Source organism: Siniperca chuatsi, linkage group LG1 (assembly GCF_020085105.1).
Source record: "Siniperca chuatsi isolate FFG_IHB_CAS linkage group LG1, ASM2008510v1, whole genome shotgun sequence".
In the NCBI taxonomy this organism is placed as follows: domain Eukaryota; kingdom Metazoa; phylum Chordata; class Actinopteri; order Centrarchiformes; family Sinipercidae; genus Siniperca; species Siniperca chuatsi.
This window is the reverse complement of record NC_058042.1, coordinates 18,622,539-18,639,847: the sequence shown is the minus strand read 5'-3', so window position 1 is coordinate 18,639,847 and position 17,309 is coordinate 18,622,539. Positions and strand designations below refer to the sequence as shown.

Below are 17,309 nucleotides of genomic sequence, written 5' to 3'. Positions count from 1 at the left end.
GCTCTTTCCTATAGAAAGAAATAGAAAATGAGTAAATGATTAATGGCTTTTTGAGTCAACCAGGACAGCATATTTTAAAAAGAACTGTCTTTTGTAGTTTAAGTCACTAATAAATGTTAAATAATCCAAATAAAGTGTAATCTACAATAAAGATATGTTGTCATTAAGATATTATGGAGGCAAATATAATCAGTACAATATTGGAGAATATGTTTTGTCTGGTGAGGTGTGGATGCTCAGATACACACATTTGGACGAGAAAGAGACATATTTCAATTATTTAAAAGTGCAAATTTTGGTTGTCATGTTGTATTTTCCTGATTTTTATACATGTAGAAAGAGGTAGACAATCATCCTGCTGTATTTTTGCTGTCCCTGATCTCTCAGCTTGTCCCACTCTGCTCACTTCATCTCAAAGTGTCACAGAGGCTTCAGAGAGTCCTCTCTATGAAAAGCACAAGCTTTTTCGACACACTTTCTGTTACCGGGAGATAAAAAAAGTGAAGGTGGAGCACTCTGGAGAAAATACTCTTGCCCTGGGCATATGTACCGGAGTTGTAATCTTCACTGGAACCACACAACTCTCAGAGCGGGGGGGAAATTATTTTACACGGTGCTGAGAGAAAAGACTGAACAAACCTCTCACAACCGAGGCAGTCGCACAGTTGAAACGATCCCCCTGATAGCTGAGGTGTAACAGAACATCGTTTAGATGAAGATATGACTTGTTAATGCACGTGAATAATTGGGACAAGAGTTGTCATGGTATATTTATTCATTCTCTCAGCAATATCTTTAATATATCTTTAACAGAACAATACAAGCCTCATCAAATAAAACAGGATAATATTAAATTAAATAGAAATAAATAAAGTAAATGAAAAGATGATTAAGAACAGATGTATTCATTTTAAATGAATTGGAAGAGAACACATATAGATATGAGATGAATGTATAAAAACAAACAAATGCATATTAAAAACGGGAAGTCAATTAAATAAATACACAATATATTCCTGTAGTCATTGCTATGGCTATCTCACTATGGAACTGCATGTAAAGTTAAAAAAAGAAAAGACCTCAGAGGGGTTCAAAGCTAAAACAGCAGGGCCAGCGGTATACTTTGTGCTCTTAGGAGCACTTTTGTTTTCACTCTAAGTGGTGTAGCGAGGTTAAGGGTCACACATGCACCAGATTACATCAGGAGGTAGGCAGTGGGGGGTGGCAGGGTCCCAGGCAAGTAGGTCACAGCGTGGAGTCCCGGCAGAGGACGATCTCCAGCTCAGTGCGGTACAGTTTCCCTCCGTCAGACAGAGCCATGATGCTCTTCTTGTACCCCACCAGTCCTGTTGAGTCCACGTCCTGCCAGAAACAACACAGGCACACACGAGCAATGAGCACAAGGTGGTCTACGGATGGTGCAAACATAAAGTACATTGCAGAGGCATCTCAGGCAGCTATTCCATCTCAGCTCTATATTTGGCAAGTAGAAAAGTAACCTGAACTGATCAATCAATAAGCAAACTATTCATTACCATTTTGTTCTTGTCACAGAGGTCCTTCAGCAAAGCATCCAGCTCCTGCTCATCAATATACCCATTACCATCCTGGTGAAAGAGACAACACGAGAGGTCTGAATTGTACAGAAGAAATGAAAGTATTTAATGTAAAAACAAGACAAAGCATCTACAGCCATAGTAGCTAACATGCTGATGTTTAGCAGGTATAATGTTTACCACGTTTACCGTCTAATTTTAGTGTGTTAGTATGCTAACATTTGCTAATTAGCACAAAGTACAGCCAAGGATGATGGGAATGTCATGTACTGGATAAATCAATATTTTGACTGATGATTTTGTCTGATGATGGTGCTAGATAAAAAGTCAGGGGATCACCAAAGTTATTACAATTCATCCTGAGCAGAGCATGAATTTGACTACCAAATTTCATGGCAATCCATCCAAAAGTTGTTGAGACATTTCACTGAAAAACAGAAATGTCAAACTTCATGGTGGTGCTGGAGGAAATGTCAGGTGATCACCAAGTCAGTAGGATTCATCTTCTGGGCACCATGAATGTCTGTACAAAATTTCATAGAAATCCGTCAAATAGTTCTTGGACGAAAGTGTTGGACCGACTGACCAACTGACATCGATATCCCTAGAGCCGTTAGCATGGCTAAAACCTGAGCATTTATCATATACTTGTTTAGGTTAAGTGGCATCAAGTCTAAATATGCAATCAATTTAAAGCCATAAGTGCATAAATAAGAGGTAGTGTGAAATCAGTCATATATAGTCTCATAGGAAAAATGGAAATGTTACTTTTTATGCATTACACATAACATACAGACAAACATGCTCTTTTCACCTTATCATAGAAGGTGAAGAGGGAGTCAAACTCTTTAACTGTGAGCCTGATGCCCTGTGAGTAAGAGAGAGAGAGAAAGAGAAAGACAGAGAGAGAGAGAAGGGTGAAAATTGCTAGAAACCACAGGATATTTCTAGAGAGGTAAAAGCCCCATCAGATCCAGAACTGATATTAATCCATGCAGATTATGATAACTGGGACTAGAGTTGAGTTAATCCTGATCAGACTAATCCTCTGTCAGAAAGGAATTGTTGATCTGCTCTCACAAGCTATCATGTACATATGGGAACATACATGACAAAATACATGTGGGAGATGCAGTATATGTCGATCAATATTGTCACTGTGTTACAAATATTGAGGCATCCAAATGGTATACATACTGGCTATGTATTCCCTCAATAATGTCTTCTAGCTAAGAATATACATGAAACTGTGCAATAAGTAAAGCTGTTTTCAATTTAAGGTGCAAATTAAAGTCCTACAAAAAAACAACAACTCACAACCCACAGGATTTCAGTTTCAGTAAGTAAACATGCATGTGTGTCAATGACCCACATTTCCATTCAGTACTCTGATGACAAATAATCCTCTTGTAGTGAATCCAATAATGTTGAATTGTACCATTCTGACTTACAGGTTACAGGACTTCAATCTTAAGTAGCTACAGTTGTTGTGATTTTATGCCTAAAATCAATTTGAGTGTAATCTCACCTCAAACTTCAGCAGGAAGTTTTCCTGGACTGGCAAGAGCCTGTGGTAAAACAACAGGGGAGGTTTCATCTTGGCAGCATCCTTTAAGAGAGGGTTAAAAAAAGACAAACAAAACTGGACACGCACTCACCTCGCCATCTCAGAGAGGCCCAGCTTACCATCACCATTCAGATCAAACATCCTCAGCTGCACAGAGAGAATTTATCAGAGAAACCACAGCAAACAGAAGGTCTTCGTGTACGGCCCTACACACACATTTTACATGTTAAACACATCCATTCAAGAAAGCTTCAATGGCTGCAGTTGAGTGTGTTTAGACCACAGATGGCTGACTGGTGGCGAGAAAAGTGATGTATCAGCACCGCAGGTGAGCTGGAGGGTGATTGCAGACATTGATGTTGTTCAGTACATTCAAATTCAAGCCTTTAGGGATTATTATTTCAGTTACATTATGTAGAAATGTAGCGGCAAAGTGCTACATTTTGAACATATGGGCATGAAGGCATTGTTGATAAGCATACACGTGATGTATGATGTACGTGATCTGTATGTGTTAAAATGTTCTTTTTTAAAAATGTTAATTCTTAGAGTTACTGACAACTTTGTTAACTGATACACTTCAGTATATATGTAATACAATAGATTTTTTTTAAATGACACTGGGTCTAAAAGGTACATAGTTCTTTTCAGCTTATGTGCTGTCAGTACCAGTTTAGGCATCACTGTAATGTTAATATAAATAGAAAGAAATGTTGTATTTTCTACAGTGAATAGTCTGATTAAACTCTTACTCCATTATAATTTTGAGTTTGCTGAAGCAGAGTGAAGGAAAAACATATTCTATGCCTCATGATACTCACAATTGTCTGTGTGTACTCATTGAGCTTCTTGTCATCGTAGTTTCTGTTAGCCTTCTTCAGCAGGTCTGACAGGAAACCCTGACGAGACAGAAAAACTTCCCCAGTCAGTGACTAGATGGCATAATGCATTTATGATTGGTGGTTAGCAGTTATGGTGAAAATGAATGGTGTCTATGTACAGAGTCCAGGATGTGAAAGCAAGTGGAGTGTTTTTCACATGACAGTGAGAATATTCAGTGGAGAGCACAACACACATGTGTAGGTTCAGAGTAGCTCCCTCAGTGGAGACATTAGCACCAATTATACCACTAGCATGACACAGAAGCTAATCATCATCTCAACCAAGGTCTGGTTTGTTTACAGTGATTACAGTTATACACATTACTGACTCTAATTATCATGTGTGAGGGCATTTTTTAATACTTCATGGGTCGGATGCAGAACAGAGAGTGTGCATGTTTTTGCAGACGTGTAAATGACAGAAGCACTAAACCTCTGTGAGAGTGCTGTACGGCTGTCAGAGCAGCTGTGTCTTTAGCATGTACTTTAAATGATTCTACAGTACATGAATTGGCTTTAGTGCAGAGTTTTGGCATACTGTGTTTTACCTTCAGCTCATTCGACTCAATGTATCCACTCCGGTCAGAGTCATACCTCCGCCAGGCCTGCAGGAGAAGACAGATGTTGTTACAGTAACTCTCAGAAACCACGTGTGCTACTTTATGACGAGTCAAAATGCACACTTGACTATACGACTGGCAGACCTTCTCTGTATATTATCTGATTTACAGGGAGAAAAGGTTACAATAAAGAGAAATGACACTGGTACGAGGGTGTCATCTGACATTGTGTAAATATAAAATTTGTCCTTATCAAAGATGGATACCTAAACCCCTTCAGCACTCACTGCCTTTCCCCCTGCAGAAAGCTGTGCTCCATTCATAATGTATAGCTGTCTGAGAATAGCTTTAACACACAAGAGCAGCCTGAACATCACACCACCACTGAAAACCCTCCTCAGCCCAAACTTGAGTACACCAAGTGGGTGTATGTGCAGGTTATTTTCAATCACAGAGGACCAGATGTTCGATGCCTTACTGTTTTCTCTCTGATTATTTTAACATGTGCAACCGAAGAAGGCGAGAGGTTACTGATGTTTTCCTAGAGTGTGGGTCAAATATGCTGTTGTTTACTTGCTGGCAAAGCGTTAAATACCAACTATCCTCCTATATTCCTACTATTTTTGAGATTGGAGTTCATGTTTGGTTTGATAAAAACTGTTACACTAACATCAGCAAACATTAGCCACTAAAAATGCTGATTTGTGGATATTAACTGTGAATTCAGTTGATTACAATTTTTCATTAAAACTTCTTTGTTCAAAAAGACTATTTAATTCACCTTTATGCTGTCAGGGATGACTCTGACCATAATCTTAAACATGGTGCAGTTTAAATTAACAATTTATACCCTTACTGTATTGTTATCTACACAAAACAGGCATCCTAACTTGGCAGAGACACAAAAGGAATCGCAGGGCAGCTGAACATGTGTCCCGCAGGACGAGCTGTGATGCTCACTTGAGGCATTTGTGGGGAGATTTCACAGCTCAGTAAAGTTAATCAGCCAGTCAGTGAACAACTTTTTCCAACAGAAACAGAGAAAGAAGAAGGCTTATAGTGGCATTGTGGGCTGTCCATGTATCCTGTACCATATTTAAATTGAATCAGTTTTGATGACTGTGAGACCTTAAGGTGAGGGACACAGATTTACAATATACACAAACTTACAGCCATAAACTCGGCACTGGATCCCACAAACTCCCTAAAACAGAGCAGGAAGTTTTCCTCTGTGGGCAGAAGCTGAGCCAACTACAGAGTGGAAGGTAAAGAGACAGAAGGATTATTATTCCAGAGACCTATATTTTAGGTTTAATGTGTATGTTTATAAAGACAGGAAACATTTAAAATGAAGGCTTTGTTTAAACAGTTGCTATATTTTACAAGGACTTTTGTCCTTATTGGATACATTCACAGTTTAGATGCAAAAAAAATATAGGGACAGAGAAAAGGGAGATGACATGCAGCAAAGGCTGGAGACGAACCAGGGATGTTGTAGATATACCTTACAGTATGTGTCTTAACAATTAGACAACTATAGGATGCCCAAGAAGTAGCTGTATTTGATTTCTCACCTCTGACATCTCAATTTTCCCATCAGCGTTCTTGTCAAAGTTGGCCATGAACTCCTTCATCTTCTCTTTGAACGCAGCATGTGAAGGATCCTGCAAACACATTAAATCACAGATCACAGAGACATCCGATAATGCGGCCTTTAATTTAAACATATATTTAAGACAAAACCCTATTAAAACATGCCAACTAAGCCAACCCTGTCCCCCAGAAATTACATTTATAATACTACTGACTTGCAACAGCAACTCAGTTTTGTATAAAACTAAGTAATGGTTCCTATCAACATAATGAGTGAAACGTTGTTAACTAACGTATGTGGCAAGTCGCAAAATGTTGATACTGAATGTATCGGCAAAACATTCACTGAATATATTTCATGTGTTTTCCCCTGCACTCACTTTGTACTCCACCACTACCACCTAAATGAACTCTGAACCTGAAAATGAACTCAGGTGTCAGCTCCAAGAGACACTTTGGGTAAAGGTAGCTATGTTAAGTATTCAGAAATGTGTCACAGTAAGCACATGCTCACCACGCCTACTCCTCGTCTTGCAGTCTCCAGCTCTTTGAAGAAGTTCTCCAGCTCCTTCCCTTCGATATAACCGTTTCCTGTGGAGCGCCAGAAGAACTAAATTAGTTTGGCACAAATTATGTTATGAAGCTTTTAAGTCGCCTGAAGATTTGTTGACCGTTCAAAAGTTTGATGAAAGACTTAGATGTGGATGAAAGATTAAAGTTCACTGGGGGTGTTTAAATTTTTGGAACAGTCATCAAACCTTGAGTGCGAGTCCAGTCTCAAGTTCTTCTGTGATTGGATCCAAGTAAGCAGTTTACAGAACTGCTTACTTGGACTAAACTGCTTACTTGGACTGTATACAGAACATATACATACTTACAGCTGTACTTAAATCAGTTTCTTTGAGAGTATTTGGTTGGTTTAACCCTGAATTTAGTGCAAGTCAAATCACAATTCTAGGTCGTCAATATTTTTGTCTTGAGTGAAGCCCGGAGCACTGGGAAACAAGATTAACACGTTATATCATCTCTACACAACTTTTAATTAAAAACACGCTTTGATGAACTGAACGCATGCCGCACAAAAACAGCTCATGTCTAGAGAATATTCTCTATTCACGTTCATATATCGTGCCAAATTGGCATTTAGCAGTGGCAGGGACTGTGAAGATTCAGTGATGTGTTGCAGCAGAAAACCCCCCCACAAGCGTCCAGTGCAGCTGGAGTGTAAGCAGTATAATGAGTGTTTTCTAGGCTAAGAGGGTGAAAGTGGGCAGTCAGACTGATGCTTATTGGGGCATTCTGTCCCTGCTTCTGGATTTGTACTTCTTATGACAGCCACATGACAGGAGATGATTCAATATGATAATTTACTCCACTGTTTTCCCTGCAAGTCAAATGGTAACATATAGGACATTCAGCGTTCTCTTTTTAATCATAAGTGAGTCCCAACTGTCTACAGTCTGTGCAGAGGGATTGGGGGTTCATGCATTTTATCGTACAAAAATAGACTTTAATAAAATTGTTATTTTTAATTTAGAATAAAATACAGATGTACAGAATAAAATGCAGGCATTCACCCTGCCGTCCTCTTCATCTCTTAATCTCTTATCCTCTTATCTCCTTTCCTTTCTGATCATCCCCCCCTCCCAGATTCAATTGCACACTGTATTTTATAGGTGCTCCATGTCACCATCTGTGCTTCGGTTGAGCTGGTGTTTTAGAAATAAACAAATCACTGCATGAGCACAAAGCTTTGGGTGTGGAAAACAAAGCAGGCCGATACAAAGCTGCATTTACTCAGTATAACCTAACATTCATCTTCAATTCAGTTTCACTTTCAAACTTTAACTGCTAATAATTTCTTATCATCAGTGAGCATTCAAACTGAGTAATGGCTGGATTACCCCTTGTTGGCCAAATAATCAAATTCTGTACCGCCTGGGAAGAAATGTTAGATATCAAATCAGCAAGACATTCCACCAATGAAATTATCATATCTGCATCTTCAATAGCACTGACATATAAAGAAAACACTGGACGAAAAATTTATTTTAAATAATAATTAAAACGTCACATGTAGTAAAAAAAAAAAAAAACTACTTTTGACTTTGAGTGTTAGCCAGGTTGCTTCAAATTGCACATTTGATTTTTAGTTAAATAATGGTGAGCACAGTAATCCTTCACTATGTTACTTTCTATAACACCCAAACTCCAAAAGCTGCCTGTCGGGAGCCACAATCTGGACATAAACAATATCACTATATTATATCTTCACACTCTGTTCTTCACACTAAAGTCTTACATCAGTTCAGGTTTGACAAAGAAAAGAATGAATATGAACTTTCTGTTTAAGCAATGGAAAATTTCAAAATTGCAATTAAATCTTAATCAAAATGCTAACATGCTGATGTTTAGCAGTTACAGGATAAAGTTTACCATGTTCAACATCTTAGTTTAGCTTGTTAGCATACTAACATTTGCTAATTAGCATTAAACACAAAATACAGCTAAGACTGATGGGAATGTCATTAGTTTTGCAGGTATTTGGCCATAAACCAAAGTACTGATAAGTGATCAAATTTTGACTTGATGATGGCATGAGATGAAAAGTTAAGGGATCACCAAACTGTGAACCAAATTTCATGGTACTCCATCCAACAGCCATCAAGATATTTCAAACAGAACCACAAATATTAACTTCATGGTGGCGCAAGAAGAAAAGTCAGGGGACCACGAAAGTCTGAACAACAATTTATTGCAATCCATTTGATAGTTGTTGAGATATTTAGTCGGGACCAAAGTGGTGGACCGACCGACCGACCGACATTGCCATCCCTAAAAAGATTGTATATTGTAGTATCTTCAATATAATTCAGACACTTGTGAAGTTATTATTTATCTGTGCCTTAATTTAGAGGGGATGACTATTAACTACAAAATCACATTACTCCAAACTATTTTTAAAGCAGTAATTATTTTACTGAGTGCTGCATCCATCTTGCTTAGCTGGCCCTTTTCAGCTGGGACTGCAGAGTTTAGGCAGATCAAGTGTGACAAAAAGCATGCAAGAAGGGGAATATACACAATTTATTGTGTATAACAACATCAACAGACTGGTGGGTAACACTCTAGGCCAAGACCCGTACTCCTCTAAAGCAAATAGTGAGTATTTGTGTGTATTTGAATGCGTTCTTGTTGTCCTTCAAGGACATGGAAACGGCCATTTCCTATTCATGTACGTACAGTGCAGATACAGTAACTACTGGCCAGATAACTGGACGAATCTTGCTCTGATTGACTCTAAGTAAATTCTAAGTCAACCTCGACGCTGTACTGTTACAGCATCGTCTCCTGAAATTGTGTAAAATGATATATGAAAATGTTATCTAACCTTTTCACCTGACAAAAGACACGTCCAGTTTACTCTTCTGGATTCTGCTATCACATAATCGGATACATAACTGATTAAATACAGTACAAAGTGTCCTAAGTGAGGAAAGCAAGGAACAAATAATCTATGATGAAGTATGAGTGTGTACAAGTCCTGTGACTTCTAATAAAGCCCACATAAGTAACTGTGTTCTCAGGTCACTGGGGCTCACTGCCAGAGTTTAGCTGCAACACAAATCTCAGCTGCCACATGAAGCGCACCACTGCACACTGCATACTGAGCAGATGCAGCCCACAACATTTTCAAACACAGCTCAACTGCTGATTGCTCAACGGCACTTTGAAAACAACCCAGCTGCCAAACTCATAATGACTGAAAACAAATGTAAAGCCCACACAGGTTTGAAGACTTCACACCGTTGCTGGAAATCCTTCCTTCAGATTCACACTTGTTTCTGTTTGTCCCAGTTTCCCCTCAGCCAATAGGCGCTCCGGTCCTGTCGGTTGCTGCTGTGCTGCAGCTGGAGTCAAGAAAACAACCTGTTGTTGCCGTGATGTTCTCTTAGCCAACAACAATCCATTACCAAGACGTCCCCAAAAATAGACAATTTATAGCGAGAGGACAGAAGATTCTGTGTTTACTTTGAGTGAGACTATTTCTGTGATGAGGGACAAGGCGCTATTCCCCTGGATCAGCCATTTTCCAAATAACTTATTTATTTTACCAGTAAAAAAACTAAAGTAGTAGTAACTAACTAAGAGTAGTAACTAAAGACCATGAGGTCTGTGGAATTACAAACTTAATGGTCTAAACTTGGTCTACTTCTTATTTGCAGCATCATGAGCTTGATGGTTTATGTTTTTGCCTTTATTTCATAGTGCAGCCAAAGATAGACATGACAGGGGGAGAGAGAGGATGACATGCAGCAAAGGGCCGCGGGCTGCGGTAAGGAGTTTGCGTTGGCAGATGGGGCGTGCGCTCTACCACGTGAGCTACCGGCGTGCCCCATGGTTTTTGTATTAATGATGGTATCAGATGATATTAGATGAAGGCAATGCTTCAAAACATTTTTTCAAACTCAGGAGGGAGGTTTTAGCTTTTCTTCATATTGTGGGCCCAAAAAAAGCAAACGTATTTCTGTCACTTATGCAATTCAGACCCATGATCTTACCCATTTAGGTGGGGAAATAATTATGGTGGTGAGCTACCCTTGAGCTGAAAACTTAACCCCTGAACGTCTCCAGTGGAGCTGCTTGAAGATGATAGTTAAAAAAAAAAAGTCACTGCAGTCGTGAGTTCTGGATCAATTAGCCATTGATCAGTTAGCCATTTACACTAACTATCTGTTTTTTCTCTCATTACATAGTAAGACACGACTGTAAATGTTTTAAAATGTGACCTGTTTTAAGATTCATGGTTTTTGAAATTTTTCATTTGCCATTCACTGTATATAAAGATCTATTTATATACAGTCTATGGTCCTTCCAAAATGACCCATATGAGTGTTTTCTGATCTGGCGCCTCTATCGGCAGAACAACATGAAAATAAACTGAGTTTATCGGACAGGGTTTCCAAAGGGTTTAACAATAGAGGTCAGAGTTTTTACTGAACAGCTTCAGAAAATAATCCTTCAATTTGCACATGAACATGCAACATGAAAATCACTAAAGCCGGAGTGGCTCATAGTGAGACAGACAACTTTCTGACCTGAATCAGACTGTTACAGTGATGGAACGTAACAAGGTAAATGTACTTAACTACTGAACTTGAGTACAATCTTGAGGTACTTTTACAGAGAATTTCCATTTTTATGTTACTTCAAACTTCTACTTTATCAGATTCAACTGATGTACTTTTTACTCCACTACACTAATTTGACAGCTGGAGTTACTTTGCAGATTAAGATCTTACATGTGATAATTTTATAATATATGCGTTGTTATTAGAGCTGCAACTAACAAATCTTTCCACTATCGATTCATCTGTTGATCATTTTCTCAATTAATTGATTAATCATTTTGTCCATAAAATTTTAGAAAATAGTAAAAAAAATAAAAAAAATAAAAAATCATCACAATTTCCCAAAGCCCAAACTGACACATTCAAATTACTTGTGTTGCTGATCAACAGTTAAAAACCAGAAGATGTTCAGTTTAATATCATAGAATAAAACCAGCAAATATTAAGATTTGAGAAACTGGAACAGATCATTTTGGCATTTTTTTCTAAAAAAAAAAAAAAGCAACTTAAGCAATTAACAAAATTGTTGATCAGCTAACTGATTAATCAACTAATCACTTCAGCTCTAATTGTTATAGATTTAACTTCACAACAGCATAAAAATGTTGAGTTCAGTTATTTACTTTTACTTGAGTAAAATTTGGAAGTTTTATTTGTAACATGTTATGTTTTTATTGTGGTATAACTAGATGTTAAGGATCTGCGTATGTCTTCCACCACTGCCACACACACACATTTAGGTTAGTGTGCATTCAGGTTAAAGTCCCCACCGGGATATAAGAATATGAAACACACACACACACACACACACACACACACACACAGTTCATTCCCATTAAGCTCTCAGATTCAGAAGCCCCCCCCGTCCTCCCTCCTCTGCGTCCTTTTATCCCTCCCTCCCCCATCTCTCCTTCACTCTCTCATTCTTCTTCTCTTTCAGCCCCCTCTCTTATTTTTTTCACTCTCTCCTCTCCCTCGTTTCCAGCCTCCTCTCTTTAACTTCACTCTGTCAGTCATTACATTTTTTCCCATCATAGTTTTAAAAACCACTGTAGATCCTCTCACACATTTAAATCACAGCAAATGTAGTAAGTCACAACATACATGATATTACAGGATGTACATAAGAGCATTAAACACTCGTTATTGGGGGTTTTACAGTAGACACGAAAAAAATCAAGTAAATAAAAAATCAACACTTTAAATCAAAAATATTTGCTTTATAGGTCGTATTCGATTCATATTAGCTGGAGCGAATATATATATACATTTTTTTACAGTAGTTAGTAAGATTAATATTTTCATGATTTTCAAACAAGCGCTTCACTGGATTACTTTTAAAACACAGAAGCGGAATTAAATCACTGGAACGAAATTGTTGTAATACAGTAAAGAAAAACGTGAATTTCCAATAACACACATTTCTCATAATTATATTTTTTAGCTAATGAATAAATAAGTACTAATAAATCTAATAAATACTAATTGACCACTCAATTATTTCCACACTCATCAGCCTGGTGGACAGTTGAGCGCACTGACCGTCTGCGTCAAAATGTTTCCAGATGTCGATGAACTGCGCGGCGGTGATCTCAGCCAGGTGCAGGTGGGGCGGCTGCTGTGCTTGAGTTGCCATCTCTGCTGTTTCTCCCTCCTGTTAGTCGAGTGTGTTAGTCAGAGGTAAACTTTGTAGAGCTCCTTGGTACTGTGGGCAGCTCCTCCTCAGTTGAGGCTTTTAAACCCCCACCTCCTGGGCGCGCTTCTCCTGCCCGCCACACGGGGGCGCCTTCAGCGTGAACACAGCCCACAGGCAGGAGACCAATTACAGCAGGGATGAGGAGGAGGAGGAAGGCTGTCCTGGGCTTTGCAAATGAATTACCATTAGCTGCTGTCCAGGCTGCTGGTTTGATAGCAGGATCATTATACATCATCCAATCCTGCTGCTCCCACGAGGAGAAAATTACATCAAACAATTTATCCTTCAGCGGGCGCCCTGCTGGCTCCAGTGGATCTTGTAGGATCTATGTCACCCCCGTCACTTCCAATACGAAAGCTCTCTGCATTGTGAATTATCAAATAAAGCCTGAATAAATTAAATGTCCTATCCCAGGGGCCACAATACCTCAGGAGGAGGAACTCAAAACAATTGTGCAGTGATGTGCATCTCATGTCACATTTTCTTCCAAATCACTTCTTCCTTTACATTCTGTTGAGTTTTTGATTTTACCCATCAGATGTCACTTACACCCTCCCTCCATTCTTAGCTTTTACTTTCATCTCCTCCCTCCCTCAACCTTTCACACCCTCCATCACTCCTTCTGGCCTGCAGAGGTCAGAGGGGCACTCAGTCTCCTCTGCCAATCGAACCCATACTTGGCGTGAATCCAAGCAGCAGCATCCTTTGTTCATTCTGCAGGATGCGCCATACACTCCTCCTATCTTTTTCTCATCACCCCCTCCTACATGTGGTGCATCCCTCTCCGGTCTCCACAAGCTGGTGTGAAGGATGGGTGCTGTGGTGGTGGTGGTGGTGGTGGTGGTGGGGTGGGGGTGCTAAGATGGAGAGGATGAAGAAGAAGAAGAAGACACTTTATCTCCTCCCTGCAGAGCTGTGTGCTGCTGATCAGAGAGAAACGGAAGAAAACAAAAACAGAGAGAGAGTTGGAGAGGGCAGATAATATGTGTGTGTGTGTGTGTGTGTGTGTAGGATAAGTGTATATGTACAACTACTGAATGTTTATGTGGAAAAGACAGAAAGGGAGGGAGAGAAAATAGACAGAGTGGGGGGAGATATTTATAGGAACTCCCATTGTAAAGCCTAAACTCTATGAATAATAATTACAGAATTTATAGGATTTGTTTGCACAGTTCTGAGTCATCTCTGTTGGAAGTGTTGGAGGTGAAGCAATGGGATGAATAATGGAGAGGTGTGTTGGATATGAGAACAGCAATGATGAATGATAAGGGACAAAGATGTCAATGGACCTCTGATCACCTTTCAAATAGAAGTGTCAGGTGGACTTGAACACGCACACTAATGCACTTACATATAATACGGACACGTGCTGCACGCACACACACACATATGCGCACATACACACATACAATATGAATATCAAACAGGCAGCCGATAGGAAGGCTGCGGTGTTAGCTTTGCATGCCAATCATTATACATTTTGTGGATTGCAGATTACGGATAATTATGCAATCCTGTTAATGCTGTATTAAATATATCATGTGAAATTTAGATTAGTTCAAACTGGCTGTTGATAATTAACATGGAAAGAGAAAGCAGGATGAGGAAATGTTGCAGGCAGCAAGGTGTTTAAGAGGCTTTTCAGTTCACTTTGATTTAATTTAATGAAATGCAACGACAATGTAGAATCTCTGGTGTTATGCAGAATTATCCAGGATCAAGTGCACAAATCCTGTTTTAGTTTATGCATTAAAAGAACTGATTATTTAAGAAACAATGAAATGATAACCCATGGTCAGAGTGCAGACTTAGTAGTACTTGTTCTTGCAGCAAACTAAACTGAATGAACACTGACTGAAATGTATTCTCACTTAAATGAAGACAGATAAATTTGTGACTGCAGGTTAATGGTTTTTATTATGGATGATTGTTACCTTCAGTGTTTGCTGCTGTTTCACCACATCTGTCCTGCGTGAATCAATGAAAGCCAACGCCTCTTTCTTACCCGTTCACGCTCTCTACACCTCCCATTAAGTACAACCTAAAGTACAATAAAAGCTTTAATAGTCCAAGTTAAATAAATTGGTCTTCTCTGTGTGAGTATTAAGGTCATAGCTATATATTCAGCATCCGTTTTGTGTTTTCAGTGGCTCTAAAAACTAAAGTCGTGCTGTCATACAGCCTCCGAGGATGAGCTTCCTATTCCTTTTTTTACAGACTCTGACATAAATCCAAAGAAAGATTTTTTTTTGGAGAACTCAGCCTTAATTTGAACCTTTTGAGAAGCAAGAGTAAGAAAACAAATTGCCAAAGGTTTTATTTTATATTGTTTGTTTCATTCTTAGGGGTGCTGTGCTTTGCAAGGTTTATATGATAAGACGTTTGTTGTGTGTTTGAAAAAAAATATGGAGGCTGAAGCATATTATATTAAACATCAGTGTCTTCTAAATAACACAAATGCAGCTGCACAACTGCCTTCCTTGCTAGCAGGAAACACTCATGATACAAAGTCCAGTGTACTAACACAATTAACAGAGTGAGAAATTATATCTCACAAAATTAATCTCTCAAACATTAACTAGCGTACTGTTAGGGCACACTCATCGCTATACTGTGTGTGTCTGTGTGTGTGTGTGTGTGCGTGTGTGTCAGGACAGCAGCTGCCTGATGAGCCCCTCTGATGTTTGCGTGTACAGAGTAACCTCCAGCATGCAGTCATGGTTGAATCTCTCCGTGCCTCATACTGATGTCTGATCAGCCAACAGCACGTGAACCAAAGAGATGACCCACCTGGCAAATTAACTACACCTGACATGGTATGGAAAAAACAGAAATAAGAGATTATAGAGAAGAGAGGTCATGTGGTGTAAGGGAAAATTAATAACTGAAATACTGACTCATCTGTAAGTGTAGAACAAATTACACCTCTCATCACTCTCAATAGTTAAATGAATCTGGTGACCTCACGTACATAACAGCATAGTTTTGCCCACCTTCAACCTGAGCAGAGGTCTGACCAACCAAAACAGTCATGACCATGATGTGCGTTTCCATCAAACACAGCGTTGTGTCAGTTAATTCCACTATGATGGACTAATATTGACCCAGACTCAGTGAGTGAGATGCAAACTTCATGAGTGTGAGGAACCATCCATGTGGTTTAGTCCTGCACTTCCACACACTACAGACAACTGCAGGCATCTAGCATGCAGGGTAACTGCAACTGCACTTACAACATGCCTCCATCTGGTATTCACTACATACAGCATCAGGACACATGAAAGCACATACAATTCAGCAGACAATCATTCTTCTGAATGGATGCTGTCCAATCAGGCCTCTGTGGATAACAGTGCAGTGACCCATGTGACCCATTACCTCATTAGCTCCACAGACGCTCAGGACAGGCATATTAACGTGCTGATGAAAAGGGCATCCCCAAACCTGAACTTTCACTTTTTCACTACCATACCTCCAACAAGTCTATCCCTTCTGAAGCTTATTATCACGCAGCCAATCAGATATCAGCTGAAATGCATCGCTGAAATAATAATTACACCAAAGTCCTCCTCACTGATGTGATGCCACTGAGACAACACACATCCAAAACTGCTTAATCACATGCTCTGAGGAACAATAAATACCAAATGTGCATATTGTTGGTAGGAATGAATATCATGATGTGGGATTATTTGTGAGGACATGTGCATGTAGATTAAATTAGGCTTTCTGGATTTGACTGCAAGAGACATTTGCTCCGGCGTTAATACGGTTGAGCAGAAGTCAGAGTGAGAGTGTACTATCTGTGTAAATTAGAGTGACAGGGTGCCTCATTGCAGTAATCAGCCATTTTTATCAGCTGCACAATATGGACTATAGTGTGATCATCAGAGATGGAAACAGTTGCCAAAGGCTGGAAACAGATAAAGCAGAATCCAATTTTCAGTCTATTTGGCAGATTCTGTTGTGATTATTTTTCTGCAGAGCACTGGAACAGATAAACACCTTACAATGAGAAAATCTGCATCATCATTTACTGCATGACATTTATGCAGACAACAAATATGTAGAAAATCACATATAGTGATAGCAGCTCAGCAAACACTGCCAGTTGCGGGTGTTAGACTTGGCAGCCAACTTCTCATGATAAAATAGTATTTTTGAGTTTGCTTAACGGTTGTGAGGAGAGAGGCATCTCACTGCACGCAGGCAGGACGATGTGCCTGGCTCTGTCCAAAGGTGACAAAATCCACCTTTAAAGCTCACTAACTAATATGTGCTAATATCTATTTATATCTATATTTAATCCGTACAAAAAATAAAG

At 39.2% G+C, this 17,309-nt stretch overlaps 1 protein-coding gene across 2 annotated transcripts; it reads right to left on the bottom strand.

Moving 5' to 3' along the window:
* Nucleotides 1-757: 757 nt before the first annotated feature.
* On the bottom strand, nt 758-13,013 carry LOC122879887 (calretinin-like). Of its 2 annotated transcripts, XM_044204415.1 has the most exons (11): nt 12,832-13,011; nt 6,672-6,748; nt 6,139-6,228; nt 5,735-5,815; nt 4,553-4,609; nt 3,945-4,022; nt 3,215-3,270; nt 3,085-3,124; nt 2,371-2,424; nt 1,536-1,607; nt 758-1,362 (listed from the first exon to the last, which is right to left on the bottom strand). In XM_044204415.1, the coding sequence occupies exons 1-11, from the start codon at nt 12,923-12,925 to the stop codon at nt 1,246-1,248; spliced, it is 816 nt and encodes a 271-aa protein (XP_044060350.1). In that variant the 5' UTR covers nt 12,926-13,011; the 3' UTR covers nt 758-1,245. The 2 variants fall into 2 exon arrangements, with proteins under 2 accessions (XP_044060350.1, XP_044060360.1); XM_044204425.1 differs by lacking the exon at nt 3,215-3,270 and having other exon boundaries at nt 3,085-3,165; nt 12,832-13,013.
* Between the last annotated feature and the right edge of the window lie 4,296 nt (nt 13,014-17,309).